This window comes from Aegilops tauschii, chromosome 2 (genome assembly GCF_002575655.3).
Source record: "Aegilops tauschii subsp. strangulata cultivar AL8/78 chromosome 2, Aet v6.0, whole genome shotgun sequence".
In the NCBI taxonomy this organism is placed as follows: Eukaryota; Viridiplantae; Streptophyta; class Magnoliopsida; order Poales; family Poaceae; genus Aegilops; species Aegilops tauschii.
The window spans coordinates 17,360,177-17,383,670 of NC_053036.3; the positions used below are offsets into that span (position 1 = coordinate 17,360,177).

At 45.7% G+C, this 23,494-nt stretch overlaps 3 protein-coding genes across 3 annotated transcripts; all 3 read left to right on the forward strand.

Moving 5' to 3' along the window:
* The first annotated feature begins 939 nt into the window (after window positions 1-939).
* On the forward strand, window positions 940-6,163 carry LOC109778505 (uncharacterized). Its single transcript, XM_073506735.1, has 2 exons — window positions 940-2,079; window positions 4,334-6,163. The coding sequence occupies exons 1-2, from the start codon at window positions 973-975 to the stop codon at window positions 5,996-5,998; spliced, it is 2,772 nt and encodes a 923-aa protein (XP_073362836.1). The 5' UTR covers window positions 940-972; the 3' UTR covers window positions 5,999-6,163.
* Window positions 6,164-19,384: 13,221 nt separating this feature from the next.
* Window positions 19,385-21,707, forward strand: LOC109778506 (uncharacterized). The gene is made up of 3 exons (XM_045232701.1): window positions 19,385-20,492; window positions 21,308-21,349; window positions 21,457-21,707. The coding sequence occupies exons 1-3, from the start codon at window positions 19,385-19,387 to the stop codon at window positions 21,600-21,602; spliced, it is 1,296 nt and encodes a 431-aa protein (XP_045088636.1). The 3' UTR covers window positions 21,603-21,707.
* LOC123493385 (uncharacterized) lies at window positions 21,703-23,118 on the forward strand. The gene has a single exon (XM_045232702.1). It carries the CDS (start codon window positions 21,703-21,705, stop codon window positions 23,116-23,118), a length of 1,416 nt encoding a protein of 471 aa, XP_045088637.1.
* The last annotated feature ends 376 nt before the right edge of the window (window positions 23,119-23,494 follow it).

The window sequence follows — 23,494 nt, forward strand, 5'->3', positions numbered from 1 at the left end:
CGGTCACCCACCCACATCATACCGGCGCTCGGAGGGAGGCAGGTGAGAAGCGGCGGGGACGAGGAAGACAGGGGAAAGGAGCCACCCTCAGATCTGACGAGGAGGGGAGACCTCCGTGCCGCCGCCGCCACCCGCCGACGCCTCACCACCCGCGTGGTCGAGGCCGCCGGCCAGAGCACACCCGCGAACGACGCCGGCCGAGAAAGCGCCGCCGCCTCGCCAAGAAGAGCCGCCGCCCCAGATCCGAGGTCCTCCTCGAGGAAAGGAGCGACCGAGGCCTCGCCGCCACCTTCACGGGCGGCCGCACGCGCGGAACCGGCGGCTAACTCAGGTGGCGGCGAGGGAGGGAGGGTGAGGGAGCGGCGGCGCGACGGGGAAACCCTAGTCGCCGCACGAGTCGCCCGAAGCGGACGACGCGGGGGGCGCGCGGGGGGGGGGGGGGGGGGGGAGGTTTTTCCTCTTGAACGAACTTGGTAACGGTTTGTTGGCGATGCTCTTGTCATCACAAATTTAAAAGACTACCGTCCGGCTCATTGATTTATCATTCCCAGCAAATGAGACCTGCCAACTTGCCTCATAGTCAGTTGCCTACTCCAACAAGCCAACCTTGAGCAACAATTCTACAAGGACAGGTACATGGTCTCCGATCTTTAGTCAATTTTAAAGAAGTATAATCATCAATGTGTAAAAAATAGTGAAGCGTGCGAGACAGGAAGATAAATGTGATTTGCAAAAAATGCAAAGTGAAGTCGTCGTCGGGTCATGTATCCCAACTGGGAAAAAGACATTTGGGGTATAAAATCGCCAAGTCTTTTGGTCTGGTCACAGAAACAAACTAGCTAGAAGGAACCATTTGTACCAAAGTTGACATTTACTTGTATATAACCAAATGCTATGCAATGCAAGGATCTCCCAGCTAGCAAGATCATGCAGCATATCCCATCCCCACCCCGGCCGCCACAAGCAAATCAAATGGCGACGCCCAACATAGATTCAATTTCAGACACAAAATTGTACGAGCTGAAAGAGCAGCTTCTGCTGCTGACCACACTGGTGGCGACGGTGACGTACGTCACCGGGCTCAACCTACCCGGGGGAGCCTGGCAGACGCAGCAGGCGGACGGGCACGGCCCCCTCGCCGGCGACCCCATCCTCCGGGACATCCACTACCGCCGGTACCTCGCCTTCTACTACTGCAACGGCACGGCGCTCGCCTCGTCGGTCGTGGTCTGCCTCATCCTCGTCATGCTGCGCAGGGACAGCCCGGCCTGGTCGGTGGTGCTGCGGGTGGTCATGGTGCTCGACCTTCTTGGGCTCATGGGTTCCTACGCAGCCGGGACCTGCCATGACACCTTCGCCACCATCTGGGTCGTGGCGCTCGCTTTCCCAGTCTTGGCCTACATCACGTACGCTTTCGTCTGCTACCTCTGTTTGCCCCTCCGCCGCGACAACCACACCCCCAGAAACACAAACACAGGGTACCAAGAGAAGGAGAAGATCGAGGTGCTAATGTTGCTGGCCACCTTCGCAGTCACTATCTCCTACGCCGCCGGGCTGAACCCGCCTGGCGGCTTCTGGACCAGCACCGGGCACAAGGATGGCCGCCTTCTTCACCTCGCCGGCGACCCCATCATGGAAGATAGCGCGCTCCGGAGGTACCGGGCCTTCTTCGTCTGCAACACGACGGCGTTCGTCGCCTCCTTGCTCATCATCCTGCTGCTCCTGGACAAGAACTTGAGCAGGACCATCTCGGCGAGGTTCGTAGCGGTCTACGGCTTCATCGGGGTGGCGCTCCTGGGCCTCATGGGGGCCTATGCTGCTGGCAGCTGCAGGGAGACTGACAATACCATCAAGGTCCTCTCCCTGGCCGCTGGGGTTCCTATCTGCGTAATCTTGCAGCTGGCTCTCAACTATGTCTTCTATTGGCCAATCAAGAACATGTGTGATAGTTTCACGAGATGGTTGCAGAACTTGAGTCCCAGAGGTATACTTGCTGTACATCCTAATTTGTTGGTTTCTCTTTTATCTTTTACTAATAAGACTATCCACAGTGGGAATAACATAGGTAGTAACATCACACATATCAAGATAAAATAGATAATGTGACAAGCAATAAATGAAGAAAGAGAAGCATGTGGTAACATAGCTAGTTAGAGCAAGTACAATAGTACCAGTCAGCAGGCTATAAAAACTTCCACGTCATCAAAATCATAGCTGGAAGAGAGAGAAGAGAGAGAAAAGAAGCAAGCGGGCGCTTCAGTTATCGCCGGCTACAGCGCTGGGAACAAGAAATCCAACCCGCATGCAGCCTGCATGCAGCCGGGTGAGCTAGCGCTTCATTCATTCCCGCCAATCAGCATGCGTCTCCTTCCCTCCTTTCACATGCACGCATTAAGTATTGATAGCTAGTTTACAATCAATCTACTATACTAGCAGGCTATAACGAAGGCTACAAGTGACATGGCGTACATATATAGCCGGCAGCAGGCTTTCTTATTAACCATGCTCTTACTACTAGTATGAGTAACATCACACATATCAAGGCAAAATGAGTCTATAGCTTAATAAATGAAGTGTTGCATGTTACCATACATATGTTACTTCCCACTATAGAGGTAGTAACATAGAGTAGTAACATGGGCATGTTACTACTCTATGTTACTACCCACTGTGGCTAGTCTAATCGGCTAATCCTCGTGCCAAACTAGAATTCTGCCTTGGAAATTGCAACTCCCAGTTTTGCTATTTCTTTGCTGCAAATGCTAATAACTTCTACGGTTTTGCCGTTTGCATCTAGTCTCTGTCTGAAAGCCTCATGGAGAAAAATATCAACATTTACGGTATCAAATAAACATCATACATCCTACATGAAAAATATTTTACACTGTATTTATTTGACATTGTAGTTACTGTTTCTTTTCCTCTTTCTGTAAACTAAATAAAAAACTACAAAGATTGACTTGGAGCAATCTCTATCTATATGCAGTATCTTTTAGATAGAGGGATTTGCAAGTCACTGGCAATAAAAATACATTAATCCAAACATTATGATTTGTGCAACAGGTGCAGACAAGTTGAGGATACCTTGATTGGACGGTTTAGTGAGAAATAACAAACAATAATTACTCTCTGACTTTTAGATAAATATATAGTTTGTTAAATCTATGTCACTTGCGATTATCTTATGTATCAGTTGGTGCGATGTCAGGCTCATGTGGACATGGAGACAATGTTAATTAGATTAGACAAAATCACTATTCAATTCACTTAGACTGGTCAAAATGGGAGTATCATACATAGTATCATGCATGTCAACTAGAAATTTTTTGTTGAGGTGTCACACAACTAAACAAGGAAACAGAGCGTTGAGTATCATATTAAATGATATATGAAGTATTAGTATGTGACATGCATGACAATAAATGGGGTAACTGATACCAAGCTATGATACTATGCACTGTAAAGATAGTATGGTAAGGGAATCTCACTGTGACCAGCCTTAGACATAAAGAAAATCTCATTAACGCCTGACCCAAAAACTAGTTAGTATATTGCATGACGCGGGCATTTATATACTCCATTCCATAATGTAGTGCATATAGATTGTGTTTAACTCAAACTTTACAAACTTTGACCAGTTATATAGATAAAACTATTTATATCTATATTCTATAGTACCAAATATATACAATATGAAAGTATGTCTTGTGATGTATTTAAGGATATGTATTTGATATTCTAGATGTATGTATCTGTCTCTACAAACTTGGTCTAAGTTTGTAAAGTTTGAATTTTCTAAAAATCTATATGCACTACATTGTGGAATGGATGGTGTATATGCTACTGCCGAGAAAAAACACAATTCTCGAAGTGTATTTTCCAAACTTGTGTGTACTGCACATTTATCTGAGTTATTCGGACCATCCAAGATGCATTGACATCTATGCTACGAACTATCTGTATTACTCCCAAGAAAACATGGACTTCAAACTTTACAGAACAACAAAACTTTAGAACTAAAACCTGTCAAAAGATTCCAAGTTTTCCGATGAACCATAAATACTAAAAATAAAATATCTTAATTGAAAATTATTATGTTATATACTTTATATGTGAGACCAGAAAACTCTGGTTTATTTTTCACACATTGTACAAGTCTAATATTATTGCTGACTAGAGAAGTTTGAAGTCCATATGTTTGCGCGTTTGGGCCATATTTTTAGAAAACTTCATAGATATGGGGGTCTAGTACACCCAGGTTTAGCCACAACTTTTGCTTAATCAACTACAATTTGAAAGAGTAGGTTAACATGATAGTACTATTACTTGATTGAATGATTGGATGATTGACCCATTCATTAATTATGCAGGTGCGAGCGCACTCGCGGATCCAGACCTGAAAAACACTCGATTTTTCGTTATGGTACTTGCTAGCTTCGCGGTGAGCATCACCTACCAAGCGGGACTGGATCCACCAGGCGGCCTCTGGAAAGATGACCTGAATGGGCATAAGATCGGCCACCCGGTTCTCCGGACCACACATCCTGCTCGGTACCAGGTCTTCTTCTACAGCAACTCAGCAGCTTTCGTGACATCTCTGGTGGTGGTGATGATGGTCCAGAGCAAGTTCCTGTTGAAGCGCCGTACGTTGGTGGCAGCCATGGTGCTGGACTTGATCGGCCTCGTCATCGCCTATGCCGCCGGGAGCACCAGGGATGCAAGCACGTCCATCTATGTCGTCGCGGTGGCTTGCCTTGTCCTCTCCTACGTCGTCGTCCATATCGCGTTAGGAGGAGAGAAGGAGAATGTCGCTGCTGAACCTGCTCCTGCTGCTGGTACGGTAGCTCCTGATCCTGCTACTCCTGCTGCTACATCTGCTAGCCCTGCTGCTACTCCTACCGCTCCTGCTTCTCCGGTAGTGGTATTAGGAGGAGGAGGGGGAGGAGGAGGGCGACGAAGCAAGGAGCAGCTGGATGACAAGCGTCAGGTGCTGCTGCTAATCGCCATCTTGGCCGCGGCGCTTACCTACCAAGCCGGCTTGACCCCGCCGGGCGGCTTCTGGCAAAAGGACGACGAGGTTCATGGCCACCGTGCGGGCTACCCGGTCCTCCTCGACAACTACCCGCGCCGCTACAAGGCCTTCTTCTACTGCAATGCGGCGAGCTTCATGGCGTCGGTGGCTCTCATCCTCCTCCTCGTGAACCGCAAGCTGTACAGGCCGGGAATACGGTGCTACGCGCTCCACGTGTGCATGGCGGTCGGCATGTTCGCACTCATGGGCGCCTACGCTGCCGGGAGCTCCCGGCATCTTAAGACCTCCATCTATGTGTTGACGCTAGTGATCGCAGTGTCGGCCTCCATACCCCTGCAGGTAGCCATGTTCTGGTACATCCGCAACTACAGGAGAAACCACCAACATGATGAAGGCAGAATAAGACGACGGCGAACACGCGGGCTAGACAGCCCCGACCAGGAGAAGGACGAGGAGTTGGAGTACCTGATGCTGCTAGGAGTCCTGGTCGCGAGCGTGACGTACCAGAGCGGCCTGAGACCACCGGGCGGCCTGTGGGAAGAGGGCAACGCCGCCGGCAACCCCATCCTGCACGACGTCAACAAGCGCCGGTACGACATCTTCCTGTACAGCAACTCCACTTCGTTCATGGCGTCCGGGATGGCGATCGTCATGCTGCTCCCGTTCACGCTGAGCAACCTCGAGTGGCGCTTCTTGCCGTCCCAGAGGAGGAACCGCAAGTGGCCGCTCTGGCCGGTCCACACGGCCATTTTGCTGGACATGCTCGGCCTCCTGGTGGCCTACGCGGCAGGAAGTACCAGGACGTGGAAGTCGTCCAGGAACGTCATATTCATCCTCCTCCCCGTGCTAGCCTACATTGCGCTCTACGCAGCAATAGTGGCGATATACATATACATCTGTAACAAAAATCGCACATCCTCCCAGTTGCCGACCACGCAGGCAGACCAACAAACAACAAACGCTTAGTCTCCCTCTTGGAAATATATCGTGTGTATTATTCGCATGAAAAACTTGTATATCATTATCACCACACCATGTGGACCGAGTTGTTGTGCTGTTTTGGTCGTGCACCCGTCACTGTCATTTCTTCATTTTCTTTCCCACAGTACATTGCTAGGTCAACATTGTTCGCACTGGCAAATTAAGGTATTTTTGTTGTCGCGCCCCATTATAAACACTGATAGAAAATGGGCCTTTAGTCCCGGTTCGCAAAGGCCTTTAGTCCCGGTTGTGCAACCGGGACTAAATATGCGCGACTAAAGACCCCCCCTTTAGTCGCGCCTCTTACGAACCGCGACTAAAGGCCCGTCCACGTGGGCGCCAGGGGTCCGTCGGGGCGGAGGACCTTTAGTCCCGGTTCTCGTGGCTAACCGGGACTAAAGGCCCGTCCACGTGGGCGCCAGGGGTCCGTCGGGGCGGAGGACCTTTAGTCCCGGTTCTCGTGGCTAACCGGGACTAAAGGCCTCCTCCGCAGGTTTAGGGTTTTAGCCCCCCTAAACCTGGTTTCTTTTTAATTTGTAGTGTTTTATTTCTTTTATATTTTATTTTGTGTTTTATTTTAATTTTGATGAAGTTTCAGTACACATATTCTACGCTACTATATACATGCATATGAAATTTCAAACAAGAAGAATTCAAGAGGAATATATAATATATATTCAATCTCGGGTGACCATATACAACTTCGAACAAGTTTCCATACACAATTAGGATGGATGACCATATACAACTTCGAACAAGTTTCAATCTCGGGTATGCATATAAATTTCTTCGTCCTCGGTACAGTGTTCTCCTTTAGGATTGATGACTTCCCTCATGAAAAATCCTGCTAATTCATCTTGAATTGGTCGGAAGCGAGCTTCTGGACTAAGCCTCCTCCGCAAGTTATCCGTCGCCTTCCGCACGCTATCCGATACCTTCCGCTCAGAGGTGTGTCTCCGGATGTTCTCACAAACATAGTATCCACATAGATTGGTCCCCGGTGGCTGCTTATCCACATTAACTAACCTTCTAAAATCTAGCTCATGTTTGAATTCACCGACAATTTCTTCTGAGAACCGTCTCCAAACCCTACAGGGCAAAGAAAATTAAATGAACAAGGGAGTTATTAGTTACTTGATATTAGGAAATGAACGAAAGAGACCGATCGATATAGAGCTCAAATGATTGAAAATAATTACTTTTGCAGCATTTTTCTCATGTCGGCCCAACGCTTTGGATCCGAATCCATAGAGTCCATGATTAGAACTCTGGAGGTGTGAAGTTCAATATTTAGCAGAATCCAGTGGAACCTGCGGACACGTTACATGCACAGTCATGCATAACTCATCGATTAGACATACCATGCATGGAGTAAACAAAAGAGAATGGGCACAAGAGAGAAACACTCACCCAAAATGGTAAGGAAATAAAATATGACTTTTGAGTTGATGCTTTCTAAGAAACTTGTACAAGTCTTTCTCCACGTCTTCGGGGTGATTTTGTAACACATGTTCATTAACGATATGTGGGTCAATGAACCCAACATCATGGATGTTTCTTATTTTGCATTCCCAAATCTTCAATCTGCATAATAGCGTACGCAACAATATAGTTAGGACTATATATATATATATATATATATATATATATATATATATATATATATATATATATATATATATAGTGCAGGCAATGAAGAACGAGATGAGGTAGAAATAAATCACTTACAGAACGTAGCAACTCAGCATAGATTTGTCGAGGTCGCGCAGATTGAACAGCTGGAACAATTCACTCATATGAACTTGTACAGAGTACCGTTTGGTGTGATGCTCCTCTGTAACATCTGCATAAACATATTCTTTGTCGGCCCATGTTATGAATTGCTTGTACCAACGTAGCTGATTTCGCATTTGTGGTGGTAGACTCTTTTCCCGCGCAGGCTCGACGAGAGGCCCATTCCGCACATATTGTAATGCTATCTCACATACTGGCGCATCCTGGCGCATCCTCAAGGCCTAAGAAGGCACGAAGAGTCAAACCCATTTCGGACGCTTGTTTCATGGCACTCGCTACAGTCAATCCAAGTGCTGCCGCAGCTGCTATGATCTCGGGGTCCTCTTCCGGACCGGCTTTCACTATGAGCGGGGGGATCGATTGTTTATTCTGCATCCCGAGCTGGTCAACTTGTTTCCCGCTTTTTTTACTTTCTTCTTTCTCCTCCTTCAATATTTTTGCTTGCCTACGAAGTTCATGTCCATAGTCGTCAGGCATATTCAGCTCGGCTTGGGATGGTGTCGTCAAAAAATCCTTAGTCCACTTCTTTTGCTTCTCAGTGAATACTTGCTTGGGCTCAGGCTCTTTTATCGCCTTCATATCCGCCTTCCATTTCTCATAATGAGCAGACGCGGCCAATTTGGTTTCAGCTTCACTAAGTTCCCAAGGCCTTGGGAGGAGAGGCTTCAGTGATGGCTCCGGTACCCTTGTGGTCTTAGGTACATAAGGGTCCGGGTTAATAGTCCAGGAGCGGGTTTTCTTGCTGTCCGCCTGCTTCTGCTTCTTCGCCGGAGGTGGATTGGGGGGCGTCGTACCCGCCGGAGGAGGATTGGGGGGCGTCGTACCTGCCGGAGGTTGTGGATCGGGGGACGGCGTCGAATGGCGTGAAGGAGGTGTAGGTGAACCACCACGACCACCGCCACCGCCGCCACCACCACCACCACCACCATCGGAGGGGGGTGGACTTGTTAGCCTTGGCGCCTCGCCTGGAAACACTATGTACTTCTTTTTCCATAGAATGATCTGGCGCTTGACATCTCCAAGTCTTCTCTCCCCTTCGGGTGTAGCTTTGTCAATCTCCAGGTCCTCAAACCCTTGGACTATGTCTTCCACCGTGACACGAGCATAGCCATATGCAATGGGGTTGTTGTGGTGGAGTGCTCCAGGTGTACAGGGTAAAGCACTGCCGCTAGCTACCTTCGTGGAAACGTTCCCCACGAGATAATGCAGATCACATTCTTTCATCTCCTTTACATCATCCACGGGGTAGTGAGGCTCCGGTGCACGAATCTCGATCATCGGTGCACTAGCACCAGGCGGGGCATCCGTGGAAGCCACGCTGCTTCTCCGCTGCTGGCTTCCGCGATCCGCTTCATGATCTTCATGCGGCCCTGCAGCCGATTTTTCTTTTACTAGTTCATGCACGGTCTGCTTCAACTCATGGAGTTCCGATGCAAACTTCGCCATAAGATCTGCATCCCGGTCCGTCTTTCTCTTACGGCTTCTGTAACAGTACGGGTCATTGTCCTGGGAAAACCCTACTTTCCACGGAACTTTGCCTTTGCCTCGTACACGTCCTCCGTGTTCATCATTCCCGAAGGCTGTTGTCAGTGCGTCTTTCTCTCTGTTGAACTTGATCAAGCCCTCTTGAGCTTGGGTCATTGCGTCAATAAGGGCTTGGGTGGGAGCAAACTTTTTCTTCCGGTGAACACACACCCCTGTCTCCGGGTCTAGCGATCCCCCATGCCCGTACCACCAGCTTTTGGCCCTTGGGTCCCATCCCTCTGTACCTAGAGGGATTCCTCGCACCCTCAGGTCCTCCTCCATCTTCTGCCACTTAGGCTCCGAAAGGCGGTATCCTCCTGGCCCCATAATATGATGGAACTTTTTCTTACTCGCATTATCCTTATTTTTTTCGATATTTCCTTGAAATGCTCCGATTGCTTTTGCCTCACAAATTCTGGCCAATCATCTTTCAGTTTCTCATGTTGTCCATTGAAATCCGGAGTCTTGCCCTTGTTGACATAGTCACGGGTTAAATTTTTCTTGAAGTTCCGGAATGCTTCGCCCATCTTCTGAAGAGCGAACTCTTTAACTAGCCTCCTCCTCTCACGTCCACCCGGAACCTCGTTACCGAATTCATCGACTTTGTTGTATTCCGGAGGTAGAATGAAATGTTCCATAAGCTTTCTCCAGCAATCCTTTTTCGTTCTCTTGTCGACAAAAGTGAAACCAAGACGTGCCTTCTTTGGCTCCTTCCATTCCTGTACGGTGATCGGGACGTTGTCTCTAACAACGACTCCGCATTGGTTGATAAACTTTGAGGTGTGCTGTAGGGGCTTGCCGGTTTCACTAACAAACTCAATGGCATATGTTTCTCCTGTTTTCATCGCATTGGATTTGCCACGCTTTGTCGTACTCGATCCGGCCGAGGGCTAAAAAAAGAAAGAGAGTCGCGCGCGTTAATACATATGTATTCACATTTCAGTAAGTTTGTATCACGAGAGGCTCAATGTATATATATACCTCGCCGGAGGTGGTTGCTACTTGCAATTCGAGATCGTCGTTTGTTGACGGTTGACCTCCGTCGACAATGTCCGTTCCTTCACCTTCTTGATCATCTCCACCGTCAAGGTCCAGAAAAGAAGAGACTACATCCTCTTCTTGCTCATATTCTGAGCCCGGCACATAAGGAATCTCGTTGTTGATGATGCCCATTAAATAACGTTCAGCCTCCGGATCCCTAAGCGGCTCGGCTCTATCGTCCGCCATATGTCACTCCTGCATGTAGTAAAAATTCTTTAAGTATAAAGGAATTGAAAAATAAGATTAAGGGGACATAGAGGAGGAGGAATTAAAAAATAAGATTATTGAGCACTAATTTGCATAGAAGTTTTTGTTTAGCACTGCCAAGTATTTTGTTTTTCCTTTTCTTTTTTCTTTTCTTTTTCCTTTTCTTATTTTGTTTTTCCTTTTCTTCTTCCTTTTCTTTTTCCTTTTCTTCTTCCTTTTCTTTTTCCTTTTCTTCTTCCTTTTCTTCTTCCTTTTCTTATTTTGTTTTTCCTTTTCTTCTTCCTTTTCTTCTTCCTTTTCTTTTTTCCTTTTCTAATTTTGTTTTTCCTTTTCTTCTTCCTTTTCTTCTTCCTTTTCTTTTTCCTTTTCTTCTTCCTTTTCTTTTTCCTTTTCTTTTTCCTTTTCTTATTTTGTTTTTCCTTTTCTTTTTCCATTTCTTCTTCCTTTTCTTTTTCCTTTTCTTCTTCCTTTTCTTCTTCCTTTTCTTATTTTGTTTTTCCTTTTCTTCTTCCTTTTCTTCTTCCTTTTCTTTTTCCTTTTCTTATTTTCTTTTTCCTTTTCTTATTCTATTTTTCCTTTTCTTATTTTCTTTTTCCTTTTCTTATTTTCTTTTTCCTTTTCTTATTCTGTTTTTCCTTTTCTTATTTTCTTTTTCCTTTTCTTATTTTCTTTTTCGTTTTCTTCTTCCTTTTGTTCTTCCTTTTCTTTGTTTGAGGAGGACGGCGGCGGGCGGGCGGCGGGAGGCAGGCGGCGGCAGGGGCAGGGGCAGCGGCGGAAGGCAGGCGGCGGCGGCGGCAGGGCCGGGGGCAGCGGCGGGCGTTGGCGACGGCGAGGAGGAGCGGGCGGCGACGGGGCAGGGCACGGCAACGGCGACAGTGCAGGGCGTCGGAGCTCACTGGGGGCAGGGCGAGGTCGGGGAGGCGTTGACGACGGCGAGGTCGGGGAGGCGTTGGCGACGGCGGGGAGGAGCGGCCGGCGACGGGGCAGGGCGCGGCAACGGCGACAACGACGAGGAGCAGCCTGGCGGCGTCGAAGCGCAGGGGCGTTGGCGTCGGGAGAATGTGGAAAAATCGTAAGTGCCACTTATATAGGAAAAGCATTAGTCCTGGTTGGGGAGACCAACCGCGACTAAAGGTACCCTTTAGTCCCGGTTGGGGACACCAACCGCGACTAAAGGTACTTTCGCGCCGCTTTCGTTCCCGCGCGGAAAGAGCCTTTAGTCGCGGTTCGTGTCACGAACCGCGACTAAAGGTCCTTTTTCATATAAAATAAAACTAATTCATTTTAAGATCTTAAAAATACAAATAATATGTCAAAAAAATCAGAAAAATAAAACTAATTCATTTTAAAATCTTAAAAATACAATTATATATCAATAAAATCAGAAAAATAAAACTAATTCATTTTAAAATCTTAAAAATACAAATAATATATCAAAAAAATCAGAAAAATAAAACTAATTCATTTTAAAATCTTAAAACTACAAATAATATATCAAAAAAATCAGAAAAATAAAACTAATTCATTTTAAAATCTTAAAAATACAAATAATATATCAAAAAATCAGAAAAATAAAACTAATTCATTTTAAAATCTTAAAAATACAAATAATATATAAAAAATTTAGAAAAATAAAACTAATTCATTTTAAAATCTTAAAAATACAAATAATATATCAAAAAAATCAGAAAAATAAAACTAATTCATTTTAAAATCTTGAAAATACAAATAATATATCAAAAAAATCAGAAAAATAAAACTAATTCATTTTAAAATCTTAAAAATACAATTATATATCAAAAAAATCAGAAAAATAAAACTAATTTATTTTAAAATCTTAAAAATACAAATAATATATCAAAAAAATCAGAAAAATAAAACTAATTCATTTTAAAATCTTAAAAATACAAATAATATATCAAAATTTCAGTTCATCGATCCTTTGAAGGTTTGATACATCATTCAGTTCATCGACCAAATACAAATCATCCGGATTCGCCATCGTACGTTTTAATTCACATGATCCATTTAACAAAGTTTGGTACAATAAATTATTACACATCAATTCTTCCCTTGTGTCCCTGCTTGCTTACGGTTGTGCCGTATCCATGGACATTCCTCATCATTTAACTTAATGCTTGGGTCAGTGTTCACTTTGAAGGGCGGAATTTCACCAAACATATTATAATCTTCTGACATGTCTGTCTTGTCCTCCACTCCCACGATGTTTCTTTTCCCTGAAAGAACAATGTGGCGCTTTGGATCATCGCATGATGTACTGATCGTTTTCTTATCTTTCCGTTTCCTCGGTTTGCTACTCATGTCCTTCAAATAAAAAACCTGAGCGACATCTTTGGCAAGGACGAATGGTTCGTCAAGGTAACCAAGATTGTTGAAATCCACCATTGTCATTCCATATTGCTCGTCCACCTTTACCCCACCTCCTGTTAGCTTGAACCATTTGCACCGGAACAAAGGGACCTTAAAGGAGGGTCCATAGTCAAGTTCCCATATCTCCTCTATGTAACCATAATATGTGACCTTTTGCCCATTCTCGGTTGCTGCATCAAAGCGGACACCACTGTTTTGGTTGGTGCTCTTTTTATCTTGGGCGATGGTGTAAAATGTATTCCCATTTATCTCGTACCCTTGGAAAATCGTTATAGTCGAAGATGGTTTCTTGGCCAACATGTACAGCTGATCTCCAACATCATTGTCATTCATTAAATGTTTTCGCAACCAGCTGCCGAAAGTCTCCATGTGGGCCTTTCTAATCCAGGATTCAGGCTTCCCCGGGTTGTCCGAGCATAAAATATTCTTGTGTTGCTCGAAGAACGGAGCCACCAAGCTGGAATTTTGCAGAACTGTGTGGTGTGCTTCAGTCATAGAATGACCGTCCATACATATCGTTGATTTCCTTCCGATCCTGCCTTTTCCACTTAGTCTCCCCTCGTGCCGCGATTGAGGAATACCAATCGGCTTAAGGTCAGGAACATAGTCAATACAGAACTCAATTACCTCCTCATTTCCATAGCCCTTGACGATGCTTCCTTCTGGCCTAGCACGGTTACGAACATATTTCTTTAATACTCCCATGAACCTCTCAAAGGGGAACATATTGTGTAGAAATACAGGACCGAGAATGGAAATCTCTTCGACTAGGTGGAGCAGGAGGTGCGTCATAATATCGAAGAAGGATGGTGGGAACACCAACTCGAAACTGACAAGGCATTGGACCACATCGTTCTGTAACCGTGGTAGATCTTCTGGATTGATTACCTTCTGAGAGATTGCATGGAGGAATGCACATAGCTTCATAATGGCTACTCGAACATTTTCCGGTAGGAGCCCCCTCAAAGCAATCGGAAGCAATTGCGTCATAATCACGTGGCAGTCGTGAGACTTTAGGTTTTGGAACTTTTTCTCCGCCATGTTTATTATTTCCTTTATATTCGACGAGAAGCCAGACGGGACCTTCATACTGCTCAGGCATTCAAAAAAAATGACCTTCTCTTCTTTGGTAAGAGCGTAGCTGGCACGACCTTGAAACCATTCCGGATGCCGGTCATCTGGGTCTTTCAAAAGTTGCTGGTCCTGCCGTGCTTCCTTTGTATCATTTGTCTTCCCATACACGCCCAAGAAGCTTACCAGGTTCACGCAAATATTCTTCGTAACATGCATCACGTCGATTGCAGAGCGGACATCTAGGACTTTCCAATATTCTAGCTCCCAAAATATAGATTTCTTCTTCCACATGGGTGCGTGCCCGTCAACTCCCCGCGGAACTGATTGTCCGCCAGGACCCTTTCCAAAGATGACTTTCAAATCCTTGACCATATCAAATATCTCAGCACCAGTACGTTCCGCAGGCTTCGGCCGATGATCTGCCTTGCCGTTGAAATGCTTGCCTTTCTTTCTTACGTTATGATTTCGGGGAAGAAATCGACGATGACCCAGGTACACGTTCTTCTTACAATTAACCAAACGTACACTTTCAGTCTCATGTAAGCAGTGCGTGCATGCATTGTATCCCTTATTTGTCTGTCCCGAAAGGTTACTGAGAGCAGGCCAATCGTTGATGGTTACAAAAAGCAACGCTCGTAGGTCAAATTCCTCTCCTTTGTGCTCATCCCAGACACGTACACCAGGTCTGCCCCGCAACTGTAAAAGTTCATCAACTAATGGCCTTGGGTACACATCGATGTCGTTCCCGGGTTGCTTTGGACCTTGGATGAGCACTGGCATCATAATGAACTTCCGCTTCATGCACAACCAAGGAGGAAGGTTGTAGATGCATAGAGTCACGGGCCAGGTGCTATGGCTGGAGCTCTGCTCGCCAAAAGGATTCATGCCATCAGTACTTAGACCAAATCTTATGTTCCTTGCGTCAGCTGCAAAATCTCTGAACACTCTGTCAATCTTTCTCCATTGCGTTCCATCAGCGGTGTGTCTCAACTCCCCGTCGGACTTACGGTCCTCTTTGTGCCATCGCAACGACTTGGCATGCTTTTTGTTCCTGAACAGACGTTTCAACCGTGGTATTATAGGAGCATACCACATCACCTTGGCGGGAACCCTCTTCCTGGGTTTCTCGCCCTCAACATCGTCACCAGGGTCATCGCCTCTGATCTTATAACGCAATGCAGTGCATACAGGGCATTCATTCAAATTCTCGTATTCACCGCGGTAGAGGATGCAGTCGTTAATGCATGCATGTATCTTCAGAACCTCTAAACCTAGAGGGAAGACAACCTTCTTTGCTTCGTACGTACTGGCGGGCAACTCGTTATTCTTCGGAAACATATTCTTCAACATTTTCAGCAAATTTTCAAATGATGAGTCACCTACACCTTCCTGTGCCTTCCATTTTAGCAAATCCAGTGTGCAGCCCAGCTTTTTCAGACTATTATCGCATCCTGGATACAACGACTTTTTGTGATCCTCTAACATGCGATACAAATTCTCCCTCTCCTTGTCAGTTTCGCAGCGTCTCCGTGCATCAGCAATGGTCCGACCAAGATCATCAGCGGGCTCATCATGTGCCTCTTCTTCACCTTCACCTAACCCTTCCCCACCTTCAGCATCATCCTCCATGAAAGTATCACCGAAATGATCATGATAGTTGTCATCGATATCATCCCCTTCTTCATCTTCTTCCATCCTAACCCCTCTTTCTCCATGCTTGGTCCAACAATTATAGCTTCGCATGAAACCGTGCCGAAGCAGGTGCATGTGAACGTCTCTTGAGGAGGAGTAACCCTTCTGATTCTTACAGACAGCACATGGACAGATAATAAAACCTTGCTGCTTGTTCGCATTTGCCACTACGAGGAAATCTTTCAAACCCGTAGTGAACTCGCCGGAGAGTCGGGGACCGTACATCCATTGCCGATTCATCTGCATTATTATTATATAAAGTATATAATTAACCATCATGCATTTGTTAAACTAACTAGCTAGAAATAATACAAATTAAACAATGAACTACACACATGCATATTTTATCAATGACACATGAAAGGTTCAAGTTGCTAACCGCGATCGCGGAGGAAAAATAAATGAGAAAGCTCAAGTGTGGCTCGGACACTTCATATCATGTTTGTTGCAGGCTCTCGGGCATTTCATCAAACACCTTGTGTGCATAGGAGGAACCAAAAGCAAACCCACCACCCCCTTCTGAATATTGTGAAGTGAGCTGAGTGAAGTGAAGTGAGCTGAGTCCTATATATAGGGATGGGCCTTTAGTCCCGGTTGGCCTGGCCAACCGCGACTAAACGCCTTCGGGGACCTTTAGTCCCGGTTGGCCAGGCCAACCGGGACTGAAGCCCCTCCCGTCCGCCAGCTGTCGACCGAGCGCGCTAGGCCCAGATAGTTGGTCGCGGGTCTCCTCCCGAACCGCGACTAAAGACCCCTTTTGTCGCGGTTCGATTATTTTGGGGACTAATGGGGGCGTATGGAAGCCTCTTTTTCTACTAGTGAGACAAGATTATTTGGCCTGTGAACTGAAATCCAGGCAGGCTTACAGAGTTAACACGAACGCATATTAACAAGACCCAATATAAACAAGCTTCCAAGATAAGTTCAGACGGGAAAATTCTGAAGCCAAGAAAATGTTACGCTGGGATGGAGAAGACTTACCATACATAGTTTATTTTTGGCCTGGAAGTGCGAACATTTATTGAAGAGTTTGAAGATTTTCTTTAAAATGCAAACATTTATTAAAATTTCCATCAACATTTTTGAACATTTTTCTGAATGAAAACAAATTTTGAAAAAATCAACCTTTTTGAAAATTCTGATTCTTGAAAAAACCTGAACTTATTTGAGAATTCCTAAGATTTTCTAAAAATTTATAGAAATTTCAAACATTATCTGAAAATTATAAAAAAATAAAAATTTAAATAAAGTGGACATTTTTTAATATTTTTTAGAATGTAGAAAAAAAAGTAAAGGAAACAACCAAAGAAATGAAACAAGCCAGACTGAAACCTTCTAGAAGGTTCCCAAAACCGGGCCAAGAAACTACCAGATTGTTGAAAATATGGCCTAGGGAGAATAACATTTGTATTATTTATTTCCAAGCTTGTAGTTAATGTTTATATTCCATGTTATCAATGATATGGTTCTTGAATATGCGATTCAGAAGAAAACTCATTTGCACTAGTGTATAAACGGTAAAAACATATTTCTAGTCTTGCCTCTAGGACTAACTCAAGTGTTTATTTGATGATTCTGTTTTCCTGACCATGGGCATATGCCAGTAACATTTGAGAGCACGATGTTGGTAGAACACTCACGTTGAATTGACCCAAGTTGTTTGTTATACTTAGAGATTATATTGTCTGAAGTTTATAGTTCATATGATGATATGACACAAGAGTTAGCATATGTTTGATTCCTTAGACCATGAGAGTATCGAGTCACTCCATACCGGACGTTGCACTTTGGGGTTATTCCAACGTCATCTATAACTGTAACAGGGTGGTTCTCGGCCCGCGGGGCAGCTGCGTGAGGTCAGCGGATGACATAGTGCGCGTTCATGTGGTTCGGGCACGGTATCAAGAATGTAGATGTTGCGACTTTGTTCGGTAGATAGGAGGCTTTGGGTTTTTTATGTATTCATGTTCTCAGACTCTGTTAAATAATAATAAAGATAGCTGCGTGCATCGGTTGATGCAGAGGCCGGGGGTAATCCTCCTTTTCGAAAAAAATATCGAACAATTGATAGTTTAGAGGAGATGTGGATCATTCAAATGACAATTCATTATACATGAGATAAAAGTTGAGATTCATTATACATCACCGATACTGAGCCAAACATTTAACATTTGTCTCAGAAGTCTTAGTAACAAAGAGAAACAACCACTTGCTGGATAGATCATTACTTCATGTGAGAATGCCCACTCTCTCCTCTAATCATTTTAGCATTTTAGTCATGTAAATAGTTGTTGGAAATACCCTTATTTTTTTACTACAAAATAAAATACTACCAGGTACCAACTCATCGATTTATAATTACCTGACAATCGAATAAAAATTCCCAGCACAAGAGATAATGAAGAATATGTCTAATAATTTAGTAGATGAGTGAGGATGATAGTGCATGACAATATACTCAGACAGCAATGAAGCAATAGTAGGTAGACACACGTGACTTCACATTATAATTAGTAAAACTTCACCCAACTGACTAGATGCTATAAGCCTCTTGTACTATCATGGCATAACACTTGAGACATTGAGAAACCCCCGAGTACAGCGTATGAACATCGCCTCTTGTTGAATGGATATTCCTATCCTCCGTTGTGAGATGCATCAAACGTTAAACCTAGAGTTTGATCCTTGGTGGCCTACGATACAGTTATCCTCCTAGCCATCCAACCACACTTTTTTTTGACCAAAATGCAGCATTGCTGCTTTACATAGCGATTAGGAGGAGTGAAGGTTACAAACTTACAATTGAGGAGAAAGAGGGATGGGAAAAATAAAAAATAAATAAAAATACAACTGTGGGTCTTAGTCTGGCTCAAGAGGCTGGTTTTCAAGTAATGGTGCGATTCCAATTGTTATTACCCGTCACTTAATAAAGAGCCCTAGTCCATGAGACTTGCCAAATTGCATCTCATTAATTGCATACTCCAATAATGCAACATGGAGTAATAACCATTTAATAAGTACATTAGATGGTGCATGACCTTGGCCTTTTGCTGAACAGGATATTTTTTCGATAAATGCTGAACAGGATATTGATTGTGATGCTTATTTCTCTTTGCTTTGAACTGCCGTATTCCATTATCTTTGATAATGCAACCCGGAAGTCAGCGTGCTTCGTATGGAAAGCAAAAATGCTAGCGTCTACTAGCTAACAAGCTGACGGAACCACCCGTTGGAGAGATCATTACCTTGCATGAGCTTGGACAACCTTTCTCCTTCTGAAGAAACTTAAGTAAATTTTGTGACGCTCTTATCATCACAAATTTAAATGACTACCGGCCGGCTCATTGATTTATCATTTCCAGGACATGCTACTTGCCAACTTGCATCTCATCAGTTGCCTAATCCAACAAGCCAACCTTGAGTCCTTATAGTCTATCTTAAAGAAGTAGTGTAATCTTAAAGTATAGGTGCATGACTCCGGGCACTGCAGTCTTTAGTCAATCTCAAAGTACTAATCATGCATCATTGTGTAAAATACATATATGTGTATAAAATGGCCAAGTCTTGTGGTCTGGTCACAAAAACAAACTAGCTAGAAGCAATTAAGTTGTTCCAAAGTTGACATTTACATGTATATAACCCAATGCTATGCGACGCAAGGAGCTCCCAGCTAGCAAGATGACAGATATCCCCACCTCCACCTTCACACCGCCACCGCCAAATGAACTGGCGACGTCCAACGACGTAGCTGAAGACCCAGAGCTACTGTACGAGCTGAAAGAGCAGCTTCTGCTGCTGACCACTCTGGTGGCGACGGTGACGTACGTCACCGGGCTCAACCTGCCCGGGGGAGCCTGGCAGACGCAGCAGGCGGACGGGCACGGCCCCCTCGCCGGCGACCCGATCCTCCGGGACATCCACTACCGCCGGTACCTCGCCTTCTACTACTGCAACGGCACCGCGCTCGCCTCGTCGGTCGTGGTCTGCCTCATCCTCGTCATGCTGCAGAAGAAGAGATCCGTCTGGACGATGGTGCTGCGGGTGGTCATGGTGCTCGACCTACTTGGCCTCATGGGTTCCTACGCAGCCGGGACCTGCCATGACACCTTCGCCACCATCTGGGCCGTGGCGCTGGCTTGCCCCGTCTTGGCCTATATCACGTTTGCCTTCGTCACCAGCCGCCGCCTCAGCGGCGACACCACCCCCAGAGCTGCCAGAGACCCAGGGCAGAAAGAGAAGGAGAAAATCGAGGTGCTGATGCTGCTGGCGACCTTCGCCGTCACCATCTCATACGCCGCCGGGCTGAACCCGCCTGGCGGCTTCTGGACCAGCACCCTGCAGCAGAAGGATGGCCGCCTTCTTCACCTCGCCGGCGACCCGATCATGGAAGATAGCGCGCTCCGGAGGTACCGGGCCTTCTTCGTCTGCAACACGACGGCGTTCGTCGCCTCCTTGTTCATCATCCCGCTCCTCCTGGACGAGAAGTTGAGCAGCAAAATCTCAGCGCGGTTTCGGGCGGTCTACGGCTTCATCGCCGTCGCCCTTTTAGGCCTGATGGGGGCCTATGCTGCTGGGAGCTGCAGGAAAACTGACAGTACCGTCAAGGTCATCTTCCTGGCCGCTGCGGTTCCGGCTTGCGTGGGCCTTCAGCTGGCACTTAGTTATGCTGCTCTCCATTTGAAACCAATCAAGGTCATGCGTGCTTCGTTCTCTGAATGGTTCGACCACGTAAGAGGCACTGGTCCTGCGGCTGCAGGTATACAAACTCTACATGTTTATGTGTTGATTTTTTTGTTATTTCAAAATATAGTGCATATGGATTTTGTGCTATATAACTCAAATTTGAAAACTAACTTATAGAAAACAGTTTTGCTAATTCTAAGTTGATTAGAATTTTCTTAAATTGCAATCTATTAAAAAAAGTGGTTAAAAAGTGCAAGTTGCTCATCACAGTCAACCTGGACACAGACAGAACCTATCAGCATCTACAACACCAAATTAATACCATTAGATCCATCGTAAAAATATATTGCAATACTGTATTTATTAGGTACAATAGATATTGATCTCTCTTTTGTCGAACTTTACAAAATTTTAATCGACAAATGCACAGTAGGTCCTTGACTTTTCAGGGGTGTCACACAAGTCCTCTAACTATGAAAATCATCATACAGGTCCTAAAAGTACAATAAATGTGTCATGCTAAGCAAAATATAGGTCCTTGAACTACTTTAGTGTTGAACTGATTTCGGACTGGATGACACACTTACTGCACTTCAAGGATTTGGATGATGATTTGCATAGCTAGGGGAGCTACGTGACGCCCCCGAAATAGTCCAGGGACCTATATGCACTCCACTCTAAAAATGTATATGCTCTATATTCTGAAAAAAGAGAACGGGTATTTCGAAGTCAAATCATTGGGGTTTATGCAACAAGTGCAAAACGATGACGATATCTTAATTGAACGGTTGACTTAGAAATAGCAATTTCTTTGTAGACTGAGCCATAATCACTTTGCTCTTAAGATCTGATTTTGCTAACTCTAAGTCACATGAGACTATTGTGCAGGTGATGAGGAATTGGGGATAAGATGCTTATCTTTATGTCATGGTACGCGCAGTTGATAGAAAAATACAATACATCTAATTAATTATAAATAGGGGTAGGCCAACAATAAAACAATACTTGATTGAATGATTGCCCGATTGATTATGCAGATGCCAGTGCACTCGAGGACCCAGACCTGAAAAACACTCGCTATTTTGTTATGGTACTTGCTAGCTTTGCCGTGAGCATCACTTACCAAGTAGGACGTACTGGATCCACCAGGCGGCCTCTGGCAAGACAAGCTGAATGGCCATAAGATCGGCCAACCAGTGCTACGAACGACGCACCCTACTCGTTACCAGGTGTTCTTCTACAGCAACTCAGCAGCTTTCGTGACATCTCTGGTGGTTGTCATGATGGTCCAGAGCAAGTTTCTGCTCAAGCGCCGCACGTTGGTGGCAGCCATGGTGCTGGACCTGCTTGGCCTCGTCATCGCCTATGCTGCCGGGTGCACCAGGGATACCAGCACATCCATCTATGTCGTTGCGGTGGCTTGCCTTGTCCTCTCCTATGCTGTCGTCCATATCGCGTTAGGAGGAGAGAAGGAGAACATGGTCACTAGACCTGTTCATGACCTTGATCCTGCTACGGTTGATCCTGCTCCTTCTACTCCTGTTACTGCTACTGCTACCGCTACCACTGCTCCTGCTCCTGCTCTTCTTGTAGGAGGAGAAGGAGGACAACGTCAGCAGCGGCGACCACCACGAAGCAAGGAGCAGCTAGATGACAAGCGTCAGGTGTTGCTGCTAATCGCCATCTTAGCCGGGGCACTTACCTACCAAGCCGGGCTGACCCCGCCTGGGGGCTTCTGGCAAGCGGACGATGATAAGCTTGGACACCGCGCGGGCTACCCAGTCCTCCTCGACAACTACCCGCGTCGCTACAAGGCCTTCTTCTACTGCAACGCGGCGAGCTTCATGTCGTCGGTGGCTCTCATCCTCCTCCTCGTGAACCGCAAGTTGTACAGGTTGGGTATTCGGTGCTACGCGCTCCACGTGTGCATGGCCGTGGGCATGTTGGCGCTCATGGGTGCCTACGCTTCAGGGAGCTCCCGCCATCTCAAGACCTCCATCTACGTGCTGACGCTGGTGGTGGTGGTGTCAGCCTCCATACCCCTGCAGGTAGCCATCTTCTGGTACTTCCGCAACCACGCGGACAACCGTCAAGATTCATTAAGAATAAGACGACGACGAGCACGTGGACAAGAAGGCCCTGATAAAGAGAAAGACGAGGAACTTGAGTACCTGATGCTGCTAGCGGTCCTGGCTGCGAGCGTGACGTACCAGAGCGGCCTGAGGCCAGCGGGCGGCATGTGGCAGGAGGACAGTGCCGCCTACTCCGCCGGCAACCCCATCCTACGCGACATCAACAAGCGCCGGTACGACATCTTCCTGTATAGCAACTCCACTTCGTTCATGGCGTCCGTCGTTGCCATCGTCATGCTACTGCCATTGACGCTGAGCGACGACGTCAAATGGCTACAACGCTGCTTGCCATTCCACAAGGTGGACCTCAAGTGGTCGCTCTGGCCGGTCCACACGGCCATTTTGCTGGACATGCTCGGCCTACTTGTGGCCTATGCGGCAGGAAGTACCAAGAAGTGGGAGTCGTCCAGAAATGTGATATTACTCGTCCTCCCCGTCCTAGCCTACATTGCGCTCTACGCAATGGCGGCGGCGATATACATATACATCCGCCGTGGATCCTCCCAGTCACAGTCACCGAGCAGGCAAGCAGGCCAACAAGCAACCAGCGTCGAGTCTTCCTCTTAGATATCTTATTATGTATTACCCATTCCATTTCAGTTTAAAGTTCTAGGTTTATCCTAAGTCAAACTTCTTTAGGTTCGATCGAGTCTATAGGGAAATGTACCGACATCTACAACATCGAATTAGTTTTATTAAATTCATCATAAAGTATATTTTTGTATTATATATATTTGATATTGTGGATATTAGTAAAAAATTCTACATACTCAGTCAAACTTAAGAAAGTTTGACCAAATTTTGACCTAGGATAAATCACTTTCAATATTTTGGAACCGAGGTAGTATTTGCCTAAAATACTTGCATATGACCATGTGGTGGAGCTTTTGTAGTCTTGTTGTGGTCTGCTTCCGTTACTGTCTTTTCTTCTTTTCCATTCCTA

What these genes read in the sequence shown, in the direction of transcription:
- LOC109778506 (XM_045232701.1), top strand. Translation starts at nt 19,385, where the DNA reads ATGCGACGCAAGGAGCTCCCAGCTAGCAAGATGACAGATATCCCCACC. An exon ending in CACTGGTCCTGCGGCTGCAG is followed by an intron (nt 20,493 to 21,307) that starts GTATACAAACTC and finishes ACTATTGTGCAG; the next exon opens with GTGATGAGGAATTGGGGATA. An exon ending in ATGCTTATCTTTATGTCATG is followed by an intron (nt 21,350 to 21,456) that starts GTACGCGCAGTT and finishes TTGATTATGCAG; the next exon opens with ATGCCAGTGCACTCGAGGAC.
- LOC109778505 (XM_073506735.1), top strand. Translation starts at nt 973, where the DNA reads ATGGCGACGCCCAACATAGATTCAATTTCAGACACAAAATTGTACGAG. An exon ending in ACATAGGTAGTAACATCACA is followed by an intron (nt 2,080 to 4,333) that starts CATATCAAGATA and finishes ATTACTTGATTG; the next exon opens with AATGATTGGATGATTGACCC.
- LOC123493385 (XM_045232702.1), top strand. Translation starts at nt 21,703, where the DNA reads ATGGTCCAGAGCAAGTTTCTGCTCAAGCGCCGCACGTTGGTGGCAGCC.